At 41.1% G+C, this 18,596-nt stretch overlaps 1 protein-coding gene across 1 annotated transcript in view; it reads left to right on the top strand.

Moving 5' to 3' along the window:
• LOC126413449 (mitochondrial proton/calcium exchanger protein) overlaps window positions 1-18,596 on the top strand; it is a 113,140-nt gene that overhangs the window by 83,477 nt on the left and 11,067 nt on the right. The window contains exons 9-10 of the mRNA XM_050083265.1: window positions 7,242-7,370; window positions 15,744-15,958. Of these exons, the coding sequence (XP_049939222.1) occupies window positions 7,242-7,370; window positions 15,744-15,958 (344 nt within the window). The remainder of the gene's footprint in view (window positions 1-7,241; window positions 7,371-15,743; window positions 15,959-18,596) is intronic.

Below are 18,596 nucleotides of genomic sequence, written 5' to 3'. Positions count from 1 at the left end.
CACTTCCTCCGCTCTCTCCCCCCCCCACTTCCTCCGCTCTCTCCCCCCCCCACTTCCTCCGCTCTCTCCCCCCCCACTTCCTCCGCTCTCTCCCCCCCACTTCCTCCGCTCTCTCCCCCCCCACTTCCTCCGCTCTCTCCCCCCCCACTTCCTCCGCTCTCTCCCCCCCCCACTTCCTCCGCTCTCTCCCCCCCCCCACTTCCTCCGCTCTCTCCCCCCCCACTTCCACCGCTCTCTCCCCCCCCCACTTCCACCGCTCTCTCCCCCCCCACTTCCTCCGCTCTCTCCCCCCCCCACTTCCTCCGCTCTCTCCCCCCCCCACTTCCTCCGCTCTCTCCCCCCCCACTTCCTCCGCTCTCTCCCCCCCACTTCCTCCGCTCTCTCCCCCCCACTTCCTCCGCTCTCTCCCCCCCCACTTCCTCCGCTCTCTCCCCCCCCACTTCCTCCGCTCTCTCCCCCCCACTTCCTCCGCTCTCTCTCCCCCCACTTCCTCCGCTCTCTCTCCCCCCACTTCCTCCGCTCTCTCTCCCCCCCCACTTCCTCCGCTCTCTCTCCCCCACTTCCTCCGCTCTCTCTCCCCCCACTTCCTCCGCTCTCTCCCCCCCACTTCCTCCACTCTCCCCCTCCCCCCCACTTCCTCCACTCTCCCCCTCCCACTTTCCCCTCACTTCCTCCACTCCACCCCACTTCCTCCACTCCACCCCACTTCCTCCACTCCACCCCACTTCCTCCACTCCACCCACTTCCTCCACTCTCCCCCCCCACTTCCTCCACTCTCCCCCCACTTCCTGCACTCTCCCCCCTCCCACTCTGCCCCCACTTCCTCCACTCTGCCCCCCACTTCCTCCACTCTGCCCCCCACTTCCTCCACCTGCCCCCCACTTCTCCACTCTGCCCCCACTTCCTCCACTCTGCCCCCACTTCCTCCACTCTCCCCCACTTCCTCCACTCTCTCCCCCTCACTTCCTCCACTCTCTCCCCTCCACTCTCCCCCCCCACTTCCTCCACTCTCCCCCCACTCCTCCACTCTTCCCTGACTCCTCCCCCCCCCCTCACACACCCCCCCCACTTCCTCCACTCTCCCCCCACTTCCTCCACTCTCCCCCCCCACTTCCTCCACTCTCCCCCCCCACTTCCTCCACTCTCCCCCCACTTCCTCCACTCTCCCCCCCCACTTCCTCCACTCTCCCCCCCCACTCCTCCACTCCCCCCCCACTCCTCCACTCTCCCCCCCCCACTTCCTCCACTCTCCCCCCCCACTTCCTCCACTCTCCCCCCCCACTTCCTCCACTCTCCCCCCCACTTCCTCACTCTCCCCCCCACTTCCTCCACTCTCCCCCCAACTTCCTCCACTTCCCCCCCCCCCCACTTCCTCCACTTCCCCCCCCCCACTTCCTCCACTCTCTCCCCCCCACTTCCTCCACTCTCTCCCCCCTCACTTCCTCCACTCTCTCCCCCCCTCACTCCCTCCACTCTCCCCCCCCACTTCCTCCACTCTCCCCCCCCCACTCCCTCCACACTCTCCCCCCCACTTCCTCCACCCTCTCCCCCCCACTTCCTCCACTCTCCCCCCCCCTCACTTCCTCCACACTCTCCCCCCTCACTTCCTCCACTCTCTCCCCCCCTCACTTCCTCCACTCTCTCCCCCCCTCACTTCCTCCACTCTCTCCCCCCCACTTCCTCTGCTCTCTCCTCCCCACTTCCGCAACTCTCTCCCCCCACTTCCTCCACTCTCTCCCCCCCCACTTCTTCCACTGTCCTCCCCCCACTTTCTTCACTCTCCCCCCCCCCCCCACTATCGCCCCCACTCTCCCAAAAACTCTCTCTCTCCCAAAAACACTCTCTCTCCCAAAAACTCTCTCTCTCCCCCCTCAAACTCTCACTCTCTCTCTCTCTCTCTCTCTCTCCCCCCCTCCCCCCTCAAACTCTCACTCTCTCCCCCCCTCCCCCCTCAAACTCTCACTCTCTCCCCCCTCCCCCCTCAAACTCTCACTCTCTCCCCCCTCCCCCCTCAAACTCTCACTCTCTCTCTCTCCCCCCCTCCCCCTCCCCCTCAAACTCTCTCTCTCTCTCTCTCTCTCTCTCTCTCTCTCTCTCTCTCTCTCTCTCTCTCTCTCTCTCTCTCCCCCTCCCCCTCAAACTCACTCTCTCTCTCTCTCTCTCTCTCTCTCTCTCTCTCTCCCCTCCCCCCTCAAACTCACTCTCTCTCTCTCTCTCTCTCTCTCTCTCTCTCCCCCCCCTCCCCCCTCAAACTCACTCTCTCTCTCTCTCTCTCTCTCTCTCTCTCTCTCTCTCTCTCTCTCTCTCTCCCCAAACTCACTCTCTCTCTCTCCAAACTCTCTCTCTCTCTTCCTCTCCCACCCCATTATTCTTTGTTATTTCTATTTCTTCACATTTTTTCTGCAGCCTTAGCTTCCCTGCACTTTGTATCTACTTATTTCATTCCTAAATGACATTTATTACCATAACCCTGTTTTTGTGAGCATTTTTTGTATTTCTTTCTTTCAATGATGAGTTGCAGTTGTTCTTCTGTTATCCAAGGTGTCTTCATAATTATCTTTCTTGCACTAAATTGACTGTTCAATTTCTATGATTGCCCTTTTCGGAGATCTCGGTGTTCTTCATGTTAACTCCCTACCATGGTATTCATTATCATACTATCTACAACCTTAGAGAACTTCAAACATATCCTATCATTTCCCAGTACCACTTCAGTATCCCAATTTTTTCCACGGTGATTCTTCCTGACGATTCTCTTAAACTTCAGCCTTCTCTTCATCATTACTAAATTTTGGTCTAAGTCTGTATCTGCTCCTAGGTACACTTTGCAATCCAGTATATTATTTAGGGATCTTGATTTGAACATGATGTACTCTGGGTGGTACCTTCCTTTGTCTCCAGACTTTTCCAAGTATGTCACCCCCGCTTGTGATATTTGAACAGTCTACTTGCTGTTACCAATTGAAGTTTACTGCAGAACTGTATTAGTCTTTCTCCTCTCTCATTCGTACTTCCAAGCCTATATTCTCCTGGAACCCTATCTTCTGTTCCTTCTTCTACTATTGTACTCCAATTACCCATGATTGAGATTTTTGTCTACCCTCTACACAGCGAATTACATGGTCAACAGCCGCATAACATTCTCTATCCTCTCATCTTCAGCTTTTAACATCAGCAAGTAAACCTGAAGTAATGTTGTTGGAATTACTTTCAATGCTAATGGACCATTTCTGTCATGAAATTTTGCAAGGTAGCTCACTCTTAGCCCTACTTTCCTATTCATAACAAATGCTACTCCAATTATACCATTTTCTACTGCTGTAGATATTATCCTGTAATCATCTGATCAGTAATTCGTATCTTCTTTCCATTCCACTTCACCATTCCCTACTGTATGTAGAGTGAGTCTTCGCATTTCCTTTTCCAGATTTTCTAATTTTCCTACCACATTCAGAAATCTGACATTTCACACACTGACTCATAGAATGTTACTATTTTGTTAATTTTTTTTCCTCAGACTTTTTCATGTGGACATCTCCCCATTGACAGTCTCCTCCTAGAAATCTGAATAGGGGACTACTCTGGACTCTGTTGCTAATGGAGAGATCATGACACTTTTTTGAGCACAAGCCACATTTCCTATGGTTCACATTGTCTGTAATGCTGTGGTTTCCATTGCCTTCTGCATCCTCATGCCATTGATCATTGCTATTTTTTCCATCTTGCAGGATGAGTTCCGCACCCCAAGGATAAGGGGGTGCCATGAGCCTCTTCCACTCTTCTTTTTCCTCTTTGATAGTACTTGTCAGAACAAGGGTCATTCCTTATACTGGAAAAATTCAGTAGCCATTGCTAATGATATTATGAAAAATTTAAGTAGTGGTTGGGATCTAAGCTGGAACCCAGGACAATTTTGATTATTACTCACAGGTATTACCCATAGACGATAGTGAGCGGGTTATACTATAGAAAATATTCGCCTGTACTTCCATGAGCTATGTGATAGTAATGAAGCACATATGAACATTATTGCAGACTACCTGCATCCCTTCATGCTTGATGTCTGCCCCAACAGCAATGGCATATTCAAGCAGGATAACTGTCTGTGTCCCAAGGCCAGAATCAATCTACAGTGACTTGAGAATACAACAGACCTATACTTCCAGTTAGTGAGAATTTCTAAATTACATGCGCAACTAATATTCTATGTTGTTTGGGAAAGGCATCTATTCCGAAGAAATACAAATATCCAGATAAGTGCAGATACAGTTCTAGCTGAATTGTTAACATGTGACTAATTTCACATGATAATGATTGAAAGAAATTTTGACAAAAGAAGATAAAAATAAGAAATATTTAATGAATTTTGAAATAAACAAACTGAATTGGTTATAATTTTGGATAGCAAATTACATAAGAATGGTTACCAGCTCACTATGTGAGCAAAAGTAACTATATGATTATTAATTGTTTATTAACTGTATTTTTAAACTAATCACTGAATTGTAATTGGACAAGAATGGGACCAAAAGCACTGGCTGAAGCTCAGATTTAAAAACATGTTAATACCACGACTTAATGAGAAAAGTTGGCAAAATAATTTGTACTAAACACTTGTACATAAAAGTTAATAGTTTGCAAAACAGTTCCTGTAATGATTAGTGTTGCGTTACTCTACTGTAGCGCTAACTGTTCCTAATTTTAGAAATGCAAATATTCATAAATAGTTGTTCTCTATTGTAGTAAGTTACTTCTGGGTAATTCATAGTCTTTCATTTAGCAAAGAATGAGTAATTTTGCATAACACTGTTACGTAATTTGCAAATGTGGACAGAGTTCGCAGTGCACACAAAAACTTGAAATGTATTATTCTGAAGTAATATCGTATCAACATTCTTTTAAATTATCCTTTTACTCTTAGCCATTATTCTTAAATGTGTTGTTCTACCAAGTAGCAAAATTCACCACAGTTAAATGACAGCTTTAGACAGTTCTCAGTTTTGTAAGTTGCACGTTTTTATGTTAGGTATTGAAAGTAAATAAGCTCTTCACTTTCAATACTTTACTGTTCTTTCACTTGTACTCTAAGAGTGAATAATGGTGATAGTATAGGACCATATTAAATAAATGATTGAGGTAAAGTTCATTTACACTATAACAGTTGCTGCACTAAACACTCTGTTATTCAGTTAAGAAGACCTACTATACTAGCTAGCCTTGTAAATCTAAAGATGAAATGGTTGGATCTTACTTCGATGAGTTTCTGCTAGTGCGAGGTAAGGAATTATTCATCAGCAATGTATGACAAAGCCACGTAATATACCTGGCCACATATTATAGATCTTGCAGTTTATTCCTTCTGCATCTGCACTTGACCACTTGTCACTAGCAACCCTCTCTGCCAACTGCTTCTGCATGACTCTGTGTTTTAATTCTTCGACATTTAATTATATGACAACAGTAATAACTAGTAAAAGGTAATTGTGACAGAAATTGCTTTACAATTACATTATGATTACAGAATCAACTACGCAAGAAAATAGTGAAATGCAAAAGTGCTATGTCGTCGATAGGTACACAACCAAAAGGTACAGAGCTTTGCTAGCTTTCAGAATAAACTTCCGTTTTCAAGCTTGTAGGTAAAATATGTGCACAAACACACATAAGCTCGCTCGCTCACATGCACACATCTATTTCTGAAACCTACCAAAGCTCTGTACCTGTTGATTATGTACCTATTGATGACACTGCGCTTCTGCCTTTGGGTGAGTTGTCTCCTTTATTCCTAAATAATACATAAATCTCAATCAGAACTTTCCGTACATTGTTATGCAAAAAAATTATTAGGCACTGTTTTGCTGTGTTTCAAGGAATGTAATAGTGAACTCTTGCTGAAGTTGTGGCCACAAAATTTGCTTGATCTGAACCTGATGTAACATGTCAGTTGCTGCTGAGCACCAGCTCCATGGCCACAAATAATTGACCTGTAATTAACAGGAGTTGCATGACCTCTGCATAAATATCTGGTGCCACATACCTCCAGAAATGCATCATTGACTTGTTAAACCCATGCCACACAGAATCACTGCTGTATTACTTTCCAAAGATGGACCAACACACTATTAAGCATATGGCCTTAATGTTTTGGCTTATAGTTTATTTTTAAATGCAATAATAATATTTGCAATGTGTTAACAGTCTGAAATAATCTCTGTAGACTGTTGTTAACCATATTAATACCAATACCGTGTTCTTGATTGTAGATTATATATAAATTACAAACTTTATATGTGATAAGAGTTCAAAAGCAATAAAAATTGCTTGATGGCAGTAATGGGATCCTTGCTAAACTGGAACCTCTTCTAACATTTGTTGTCGAATTGTTGGGGGTACTCACTTCAGAAAAATATTCACGGAATCCAGATTTATTTGGTGACTCCTGTTGTATTGCACCAAACCCTGTAGAACATCTGTTCAGCGTGCATAGGGGCCTGAGGATGGCACCATTGAAGTGCAGAAACAGGTAGCTTAAAGAAAAATAAATAAGGACTGATTGAAATACAACTGTTTGATTTTTGCTCTACTTACTCGTCCAACATTAGTTTGTCAAAACATGTTGGAGCAACAGAGTATTCCATGTGATTGGAAATGTGTTTCTGCTGTTCAGATTTGTTTGGAAAATGATTGCTAAATGCACAAAGATAGAAACCACCAGTACTGCTGTTAATTTGTTTTTGACATGAAAAATATTTTGTGCTCGCATGTAATGAATTATTCTAGAATCTGAGCAACTTCTCTCTAGATACTGGCTTTAATACTGCTAGTCACTATTGTGACTATCTCTCTCTTCATGGAATTTAAAAGGTTGTAGACAGACTTGAAACAATCTGATGCATGGCTCTATACATCATACTAGGTGTTATAAGGCTGTATTGAACTTGGTATATATACTAAATCAAACACTGGTAAATCCGGGATGGATTTACTACCATTCACCTTCTTATTTGCACAGGCTGTTCACAAACTTTAGACACAATTAATGTTAACTTCATTTTTCCAGTTGAAGAAGTTATAATTTCAGGCCTTAGTGGTATATATTCATATGTTTACTTTCCTTTACTCTGGTTGTTGTCTTTTTGTTCTGTTATGTTTGCCAGAGGAAGGGACTTCAGCTATTGGTTTCCCTCTGCAGTCAGATTTAAATCCTGTACTTAATTTAAAATATTTGTCTTATTACTTAGGAACTGAGTTCCATTGATTTTGAGAAGCTAGAAGATGCTTTAGACAGCATTGGAAAAGAAAAGAAGAAGTTGCTCGTAGAAAAGGAGGAACTTGATGACCTCAAGGAAGAACTGGCTGAGTATCAAGAGGTAAATTAACCATTTTGCTGCTTAATGTTACTTTGTAGCTTATTTTGGTGGTATAATACTATAGCTTGCAACTAAATTCAATTTGTAACTCTGAAAAGTGCTAATAAATTACAGAAATCTTCAGATTATAGGGGGTTATTGCGGATCTGAGACTGCACAGACAATCAGAAAACATGTATAATCCTAAATAGATGTTTTGCAAGAAACTGCTATTTATTGTATTTACAAAACATACTATATGGTACATTTGAACAGTCACTGCTTTACTTTGGCATTACTCACCAGAAACAATAATTTATTTACAAAATTACACCTAAAACACAATGTATTTAGCATCATTTGCTTACCATTCACTTCCAGGAAGTAATCTATTTTTTTCTGTTTGTTTTTCATTCACTTTTTTCATGGTGATGTTTCCCACTTTCTGGAGAGTAAAAACATTGGGAAAGTCAAACAAATTTTGTCCTGCATACTCTAATATATTAGCATATTTCATTGTGTCATTTATGTGGTAAAATGTCACTTATATAATAGTATGTTCTAAATGCAAATATTCATTACAATTATAACAGAAGACTTATAGCATCAAAAATCACCAAAATATGCATGGGTAACTTACAGACTGGATAATCGACACGTGGATAATCAGCAACTTGCTGCACTTCTCGATAATAAAATAGCATAAAAGAGTGGATATTTGTTTTATATTTTCATTATGTCTTCTCTCCCGTAAATTAAATTTTAAGCACCTGACACTAAGAGACACTCTGCTCACTTATTACTGCCAAATTACTCCAAAGAGATTGAAAGGTTTTTTGAAATAGGAAGCTTTGAAGACTCTGATAAAAATAATTTTTTAGTTTAGTTTATTTTACTTTCGTAGAAACACAGTGCTAGACCAATAAAGCTCCACAGTGTTTTATTACGTGTGTTCATTTTTGTCATATTTACATACTTCCTGAGCAAATCATTCAGTAAACCGGCTATCAACTTGAATTAAAGTTTGATAATGATTATTCATTTAAAAAACTTGGGACACAGTTGTACAGGTATGAATTAGTGTGTGTGTGTGTGTGTGTGTGTGTGTGTGTGTGTGTGTGTGTGTTTCCTTCATCTGTTGAAGGACATTGTCTGATAGCTAAGAAACATCCAGCAGTCTACTTTCAAACGTGCCTGTCCATGCTCAACACCACCTCTAATTGGTGAGTAGCAACCTGTTCTAATTCATATTGCAACAACAGCTTCACTGGTTTCTTGCTTAAGATCGCAGTGTGCGTGTGACTTTTTCAGAAAGGCAACTATCTCATTCCATCTTCTGCAAAGGGAGAGTACTCTTTCCTAAATACCACACTCATTCTGCAATCTTCTGCAGCAAGAAACCCATTAAGATTTTATTGCATTGACTCATTGCAACAACTTTCATAGACATTAACCATACTGTAATTCCATCCCAGTTTCCTCATTGTTTAACAGTTCTTGAGATGATACGTAACACTGTGGGGCAGGACAAGAGCACCTGCAGTCACTTTCTTGAAATGAACCGTTGTAGAAGAGCCAGTGTGCGCACAACTGGAAAGAGATTATTAAAATTGGTAGCATGTCAGATTTTTTTTCTGTAAGTAGAAAGTGATATATTGGATATCATAAATATAAGTGGAGGATGTGTAGGGGATGGAGGGGATCATCAGATGTTACAGTTCCTGGATTGGGAGAGGCACAAGTGACAGAGAGAAGAGGAATTATGAACAAAGTTCAGAAAAAAATCTTAACTAAAATTGTCTCTTCACAGACTGGAGTTTGAGTGATTTTCATTTCTTCTGGTCTTGTTACATTTTGTCATATTCTGGTGCTGTTCTTTGTTTGAAGACAGTAATGAAGTTCCGAAAAGCTACAAACTAAACTTATCTCTCCGTTTTTTCATTTATCAAGCCTATGTAACCTTTGTGCTGTCGAGCAGTTTGGCAAGTACACTTGCTCATAGTGTCCCGCTCACTGTTTTTTAGTAGTGACTTAAAATTTGCTAATTTAGAAATTTTTTTTATTATTATTTAAATGTAATCTCATCACAGAGATTCCTTTCCTTTGTTGACACTTTTATGTCGCAACAAGAATGAGAGCTCTTACTGGTTTGTACAAAGAATTACAGGCTTTGATGTACTATTTATGCATGTTTTGCATATCATTTTCTTGTGACAAGTGACGCCTGAAACATATGTAAACCTAACCTTCAAATATCTACTGTTCATTCTTTTCTATAATATGGATAAGTAATTGAAAGTGGATGTATTGAGTATGGTACGCCCACTAGACTCAGTTGTAAGAAGAGTAAGGCTCAAATATCCATCTGCCTAACAATGTGTAATTTTTTTGTGTGTTTTCGTGAATCACTTTATTAATGCTCTGCTAGTTCATATAAGTAAGTGTCACCAATTTCCTTGCTCATTCTTATCCAGTTAAGTTAGTTAATCACTTCTAATTACCTCAGTGTTAACTGAACATTAACTTCTAACATTAGTCTCTTCATTCCTTGAGTATAAAATAGACAATTATGAAATAGAAAGAAAATTATGTATGTCTACATACATACTCCATAAGCTACCATACGATATGTGGCAGAGGTCACCTTGTACCACTACCAGTTGTTTCCTTTCCTCTTTGACTTACAAATGGAGTGAGGGAAAAACGGCCATCTATATGCCTCCGCACAAGCCCTAACTTCTCTTACTCTGTTTTCATGGTCCTTGTGTGAGATGTATGTTGGTGATGGTAGGATCATTCTGCAGTCAGCTGCAAATGCCAGTTTGTACAGTTTCTCAATAGTGTTCGCAAAAAGAATGTTGTCTTGAGTTCACAAAGCATCTGTATAATGCTTTCGTGTTGAATGCATGTACTGGTAACAAATACAGCAATACAGTTCTGAATTACCTCAATGTCTTCCTTCAATCCAAGAGATCCCAAACAGTCAAGTAGTGTTCAGGAATGGGTCAAGCTTGTGTTCTAGTGCATTAACTTACATTTTTCTATGTTAAGAGCTCTACCAAAGCCGCTGAAATTTTGAACTTGATATATGCATTTCAGGTTGGCAGCATAACAATTTAACAAGTAAAGAATGAAAAGCGTGAGGCACTAGGCTTGTGGCACAAACCATTCCAAGCTCAGTAACCGCTTTCGGTTGCCAACTTTGCTTTGAGTGTACATAAAAAAACGTGTTGTTGGTTTCTACTGTGTGCTTATATTGTTCGATGCTTTAGAAAATTATGATATGTGAAAAATGCTACAGAAGTGTTTATTCACCCAGTGACAGTCTTTTCCATCAATGTGTATCGCTAAACAGCAAGGCATTGGACTTAATGTGGAGAACTCATGAGTTTCACGAGCAGGTGAAAGTATCTTGACATCTATCAGTTCCCGCAAATGAAGTAGTGGGACGCACATCAAAAACTCTTGGAATTAGTGCAAGAACAGTATTGAGTAACAGATTGTTACTGCAAAAGTTGAGAGATTTAGACGTGAGCCATAATGATTCTGTGGCATCTGGATCATCTAATGTATTTTTAGTGACTCCTGGAAAGAAGAAAAAGCAGCCACACACTCACATACTTGGTATTCCTTCTGGGCCAATGTTATTTGCAGGCGTATTTATGCTTACTATAGCAAGGAAGAGTATGCTGCCGTAGCAAAGTTACTAATGTCGCTAAAAGAAAGTTAACTTTTCAGGAGCAGGAGAAGTGTCAAAACATTTTGCTCAAAAGTTTGGGTTTGCATTACAAAGTGCTAGATGGACGCAAAGTCCTGTTAAAAAAGGCACATACTGTAACAGCTCAATGCATATTCTTGCACAGAATTGTGGACGAGGACGTTCATTGCATAATACAGCTAGACAAAGCATGTGTTAATGCCAGGAAGCTGTCAGTCAATGATGGCTGGATGACAATCCAAGAAGTAGTGTTCGTCAGCTGACAGGAAGATTGTGGTCCGTGCAGGTTCCTCCAGTGGTTTTGTTCCTGATGCACTTTAGTTTTTTGGTCCAAAAAGACAGACAATTACCATGAAGGAAAACGTAGATCATACATGATTTGTTGAGTGGTTCAGGAACCTTTTCTGTCCCTACAACAACTGTAATGAACAACACTCCATATCATTCAGTGATACTGAATGAAGCCCCAACCACAAAGGGCTGCAAAGAAGTTATGGTGCATTGGTTACAGGCATGAAAGATTGCTGCAGATATGAGCATGATGAAGCTTCTGCTATATTCGCTTGTTAAAGAAAATAAGACATGTAGCAGCATCATACTGTAATAAGGCTGCCACTATATCACTGCCATTTCAGCCTCTTTGAGTTAGTATGGAGTCACGTGAAGACATTCATGAGAAACAATAATAAGTCTTTTACGATAACAAACAACAGAGATGGGAAGGCAGTTGTGTGAAGCTCTTGCAACTGTGGATGCTGCCTCATGGAGGAAAAAAGGTAATCACATTGAAAAACATATTTGAGCAGCGCAGTCAGTGGAAGATATCGTTAGTGACCATGAACAGCTAATGATTTGTCATGTTGATGAGAATGACGAAGATGGTTTTGGTGCTTATTCTGACAAGTGACAATAGGAGTTGGATGGAATTGTGCCATTGTTGCTGTAAATTGTTGAGCGAAAAGCTATGAACATCGGTTATTTATTGCATCTTCGACATAATAAAACATACAGCGAGAAGTTATTATCTCGGTATTATTTATTTTGTAAACTATGTACCATATTGTTTTCAAGCTATCAGTCATCATCAAATGCTTTTGTCCTGTATTTGTTATAAAAAGTGTGTGCTTTGTTGTACTTATAGCTACAGTATTACACAGTGTTTATTTGCTGTCATTATGGTAGCAACTCAAAAATGAATTGTTATTGCTCAGATCTTACATTTACGGGGTGGAATGGAAACCCATATTGTCTGCAACATCACTATTGCAGTATAACGAACCTATATAACGAACCTAACTTGATAACATAAACTGTTGTGCAATGTTTTTCTGGTGCAAGTGTAGGTGTCATTCATCACACGAGTTAGAAATTTTGTCTAAATCATCCTATATCCTCCAGTAGTCACCCAATGAATACACTTTCCCGTACACTAAAGTCTCATCAGCAAAGAATTGCAGACAGCCATTCACCGTGTCTGTCAGATCATTTATGTGCGTAGAGAGCCGTAGCATTCCAATCGTGCTTCCCTGGCACACTCCCGACAACACCCTTGTCTCTGATGAACGTTTGCCATTAAGAACAACATACTGGTTTGTATCACTTAAAAATTCTGTGAACCACTCACATATCTGGTAATGTATTCTGTACGCTCAGACTTTCGTTAACAGTCTGCAGTGGGTCATCGTGTCAAACAGTCTCTGTAAATCTAGGAGTATGGCATCTATCAGCTGCTCTTGATCCATAGGGCTCAGGATATCATGTGAGAAAAGAGTAAGAAGAGGTTCACATGGGGAGTGCTTTCTAAATCTGTGCTGATTTGTGGGTAGAAACTTTTCTACATTGAAGAAATTCATTATATTCGAACTCTGAATATTCTCAAGAAGTCTGCAGCAAACCGTCACTAATGATATTGGCTTGTAATTTTGTAGGTCCATTCATTTATCCTTCTTATACACAGGAGTTACCTGTACTTTTTTCCGATAACTTAGGGCTTTGTGCTGGGTGAGAGATTCATAATAAATGTGAACTAACTGAGTGATTATTGCCAAAGAGTAATATCTGTAAAATTGAGTTGAGATTCCATCCGGTCCTGACGACTTATTTATTTTCAACTCTTTCAGTTGTTTCTCAGTGCCAGGGATGCATACTACTATGTCCTTCATACAAGAGTCTCTGCGATAGTCAGATGACAGTATGTCTGTATGATCCTCTTAAATAGATGATTTCTTAAATTTAAAACTATTACTTTTTTGTTCGCTGTCTTCTATTGCCATATCAGACTGGTTGACCAGTTACTGAATACAGGCCTTTGACACGCATAGCGATTTACCTAGAACCAGAATTTTCTCAGGTCATCAGTCAAATCACACACTAAGGTTTTGTAGTATAAGTTTTTGTTTGCTTTTTGATTCAAACTTTTTATAGATGCATGAATTTTTGTCTTTGACATGTCTGTGCTGTTTTTTTAACTGAGATTGCAACAATCTCTGTGTTCTCATTTTCCGCATTTAGTCATTAAACCAAGGTAGATTTTTGCCAGACTTAATCCAATTGCTCAGTACGTACTTCTCCACAGTGTGATTTAAAATCATTTTAATTAAAACTTTGCCTATAATTGTTCTATGTCCACAATACTGGAACCTAATCCATTCATCGTCTAGGATTCTAACAATCATGTTTCTGCACTTTCCAGCATAAAAACTTTCCTAGGCTTCTTGATGGATTTATTAACATTAGTAACCATCATCACTGTGATATCACTAATCCCTGTGTCTATATTCACACTGTCAGTAATGTGAGGCCTGGTTTTAGCTACAAGATATAAAATATTCCCATCACTTGTGGTTTGTTGAATGAGCTGCTCCAGAATATTTTCGAGAAATGTGTTCAGATTTACTTAACAAGACTGTCTGTCCTTACTACCTGCGATGATGTCGTAGGCACCACAACCTATAGTCAGTCAGTTGAATCCACATTCCGCTAATGTTGCATGACCAGGTTACTTCTAAGATACAGAGAGTAGACTGTCTTTGTACAATTCTATAACTGTTTGAACAGAATCAGGTGGCTGGTAAAGAAAAAAAGAAAAGAAAAAGGTCAAAAAAAAAAGTCTGATTATTAACCTGAGTTCACCTCAGCCGATTAACATCAGTTGACCTAGGCCGGTTCCTGATTTCCAGATACTTCGCTGTCACTCTCAATTTAGATCTTGATAGACACAGTATTTTTGTCGATTAGTATGAACACTCCCCATCCTATGGAGTCTAACCTTGTCAGTGTACATTCCATTCCTTATTGAATATTTTGGAGCTTTCTACTCCATCCAGTTCTCCTTTCTGAGTAAAATTTGAACTCGGCGGTTTTCCTGGAAAGTGATAAATTTAGGGGCCAAATGTATCGGCAATTTACTGTTAACATTTTGATATTTGAAGTGTCCTTACTCGGTAAGTGATTTGATTTCCTTCTCTACATATTGACTGTCAAGCATTCCTCAGGGGCCTGAGACTGTTACCTAGCCTCAAAAAACATGAGCACTCCACAAGTAATCTGTTTCTCAAGCAGCTGAGCCTCTATGTGGTGCACCCCTGATCTATCAATGGAAACTCTACAATTCTCCACCCCATAATGCAGGTCCAGAAAGCTGCAGCCAAGACCATCACAGAATTGATGGAGTCCCTGGTTGAGACTCTCCACTAGGCTTCAAACCAAAGGGCTACAATAAATTCTGGGCACAATACTGCAAATTGTAAGCTCTGCTTTCACCCTTAAGGGAGACCAACAGTCTTCACCACTCCTACCAGCTTGCCATATGAACTGAGAATGGCTTCAGAATACAGGTGACTGGTGTCATTGGTGCCAACATAAGCAAGCTTGTGCAACGCACGAGTGTGTCTACCACTGCTACACCGCAAGACACAGCTTGCGGACAACTGCCTTTGGTCAACATTCCCAGCAGTTCATGAACTACAACCAACTACTCATGTTTCCGCACACGGCATGCACACTCCCTGTCAATCCTACCACAAAGCGTCAAATGGAAACAGGAGGTAAAAATGTAGATAAAAACAAGCCTTCCTGCCTTTTAGAGAATGATTTGCACTACCAGACTTGTTAAGAACATGAACACAAGTTGCTAGAATACGAGGAACATGACACTGGCACTAATTCACTGCTCACTGGCAGAGAAACAAATGTAAGTAGATAAGAGTAATTAAAGTGACACTAGTGACTACTGCAGCAGAAAATTGCTCTACAAATTTACCTCACTTCACACAAATGATCAAAAAAGCCTCAGACTCTTACAACAAAATAAATAGCACTACAAAAAATGATAAATAAACAGGCTGTTCACTTCTTGAAAGATGGCTTAATTGTTACCTGTAGCTTGAGTGGTCTATGCATTTTCTCTGTGTTATTTGTGTACTCCAGTGCATCATACAGTATATTGTTTCAGGAGCATCAGGATTTAACAGTCTTGAGGCAGTTTGAATGCTTTTCTGTGTTTTAAGGTATCTACGAACAGTTGTTTCTTGCAGTCTTTAACCATTTGTGCATTCTGTTGTGTAGCAATGACATTGTTTTGGTTACCTTACCTCTCAAGGTGCAATGATATACATTATGTAACTGCTGTTGTTGTTGATGTTATCATTATTATTTTGAGCTTTTTAAATTTCCAGGATGTTGATGAACTGCGACAAGTAGTAAAGTCAACCCATGTGTCAAAAGCGGAGCTTAAAGAAACTAAAGCTGCAAAACGCCTTTTCAATAAGGTAAATAACATGATCAACAAAATGGACTGCGTGCTGCAGGAACTTGAACGTGAAGAACAACAACTCAAAAAAGATCTCGAAGCTAAAGAAGAGTTGGAGGAAAAGGAATCAAAACAAAAAACGTGAGTTGCAGGTTCAGAACTTTTTTTGTCGTAGCCACCATAAATCAGATAATAAATGTAAATCTTAATATTTTTCATATTTTGCCTAACCCTTTATAAAACACACTGTAAGAATAGTCTAAAATTTACGTGACATTGAAATAGCTGTAAAACTATCAACTATGTTGTTTTAACAATCCTAATCTGAATGACAGTATTGTTCATTTATCCTGTAGGATCATAACAACACTCTTCTCTTAGAAACCTATGTGTGAACTAAAGATTGCCACTGTCCAGATTCAGCATGTTTTTTCAAGTTTGCTGCTTTCAGTTGGGAAAATTGTACACAAATGTGGGTTATAACTGTCTCAAGTTGATAGTTTTATGTTTTATTCATAATAGTAATCTTTGAACTTGTTTGTGTGGCAGCTCTGTGGTGGTGATTCGTAGAAATAAATCCTACCTTCCTATCCTTTTTTTCTTGTTGTAGAATGTTTAAAACATTGTTGCTGTGGTCTCAAATTGTTCCCTGTTTGTGTTACTAGTTTCTTATTCTTGTAAATCTGTTTATTCCATCTTTATTCTCAAAACTGGTACTCTTAAATTGTTCAAATGTATTTTCTGTATTTGATTTTGCACTGAAACTAACTTATTTATGGTTAAACCATGTAAATAGTAAATTGAAAAAGTACACCTGAAAATTGAAATTAAAACTTAATTAATAAAATTTAAGACCCAGCAGTACTAGAACAGCTAAAAAGAGAAGTATGGTAGGTAGCAAAGGGAAGTCCTGGAATTAATGTAGTCTGACTAGTCTAAATTACAATCTGTTGTATTCATCAGGTTACCTTCCATTCGGAAAGTGGATGCGCTCAGTGACTGTATGTGACTTCTAAATTATAGAGCGCAGCAATCAGTTGTCCTTTTTAGATTTTATTATGCAAATCCGGATTTCGGCTAGTAACTACCATATTTATTCGAATCTAAGCCGCACTTTTTTTCCGGTTTTTGTAATCCAAAAAACCGCCTGCGGCTTAGAATCGAGTGCAAAGTAAGCGTAAGTTCTGAAAAATGTTGGTAGGTGCCGCCACAACTAACTTCTGCCATCGAATATATGTAGCGCTACAACAGACATGTTTTGCAGGCACAAAGATAAGTACTGGTGCCAAAACCTCTTTGTCAGTAAATAAATTAAAAAAAAAAAGGTGGAAAACGAGCTTTTTTCTCCGCCCCAAGTTTCGACCACTGCACTTTCATACATTATCCAACGAAGTAAATAGAAATTTCATATTGTTCATCTTCTAGCAGCATTTCAATGTACTACGAAAATCCTAGTGGCAAGACTGTTTGGGATGTTTGTCAATATGGGAAACTTTACGTCCTAAATTTTTTCCTACCTGTAAGAAGAGATGGTTGCTACTAGGAACTTTTATGAATTGTGGATCACATGCAGTATTCTCTTCACCATAGGAATAATACGAATATAAACATTTTGCCATGTATTCTTTCGTGTATGCTGTTGTCTCATTTAAATCCTGTCTGCCTAATAAACTACGAAACTAGAGCGAGAGCACAGCAAACACGGAAGAATACCCCCCCAGGGGATCCACAAATCTTTTGTGGATACGTGCATAGCGAGCATGGGACCCCGAGCAAATGTGGCCTTCCTTCCTTTCCGGGCTACATACCTTCACTTTCCGCATCCTTCCCCATCCCCCATCTTCGCCCCCCCCCCTCCCCTCACCACTGGCTCTTTCCTTCCCTTTCTCCCCCTCTGGGAGTATGGTTTGTGCCTATGTCCGGAGACGGACGCTTGTAAATGTACCGCATTCTTTGCCTTCCTTGCTTGTATGTCTTCATCTTTCTTCGTCCTTCTCTTTTCCTTACCTCTTTTCCTTACCTCTTTTCCTTACCTCTTTTCCTTACCTCTTTTCCTTACCTCTTTTCCTTACCTCTTTTCCTTACCTCTTTTCCTTACCTCTTCTCTTTACCTCTTCTCTTTACCCTTTTCTCCGCTGCGGCGTTTGAGACCTCTCTTCTTTCCTTTCCCTGTCTCTTTCTTCCTCCCTGTGCGTGTCTGAAGGCCGACCCACGCACTTCCATGCGTAGCCGGTGACGGGGTAACGCGTAATTCCCCGCCCCGGGTAGACAGGTAGGACACGTACGTACCCCCTGGTAACGGCCAGGCCCAGGGAGGGGTGATTACCCGAGCTGATACCTTCCGAAAGTGCCGATTGGTCCCTCCGTCCGTTTGTCGGAAGGTGTGACCTGAGGTGTGAACAATCACCTAAGGCGGGAGTGCCCTCAGTGAGGGCCCCCACAAGGGAGGAGCGCGCCATCGGAGACGCCGGTAATCATGGGGGATTCTTCCGCAATGGTTTCCTCAACTTCCACTATGTCTGCTCACAAACGTAAGTTCACTGAGTCTCAGCCACAGACAGTTCTTCCATCGTTGCCACAGTTCCTTGTTGTTTCTCGGTCTGACGAAGGTCACAACTTCTCCACGGTCAACCCTTTCATTATTCAGAAAGGTGTCGACGCAATTGCAGGTCCTGTAAAGTCTTGTTCCAGATTACGGAATGGCACCCTGTTGTTAGAAACAAACAGTGCCCTCCAGGCACAAAAATTGCTGCGTACTTCTCTGCTCCACACCTTCCCT

This window comes from Schistocerca serialis, chromosome 1, assembly GCF_023864345.2.
Source record: "Schistocerca serialis cubense isolate TAMUIC-IGC-003099 chromosome 1, iqSchSeri2.2, whole genome shotgun sequence".
Lineage (NCBI taxonomy): Eukaryota > Metazoa > Arthropoda > Insecta > Orthoptera > Acrididae > Schistocerca > Schistocerca serialis.
This window is presented reverse-complemented; position numbering and strand designations above follow the sequence as displayed.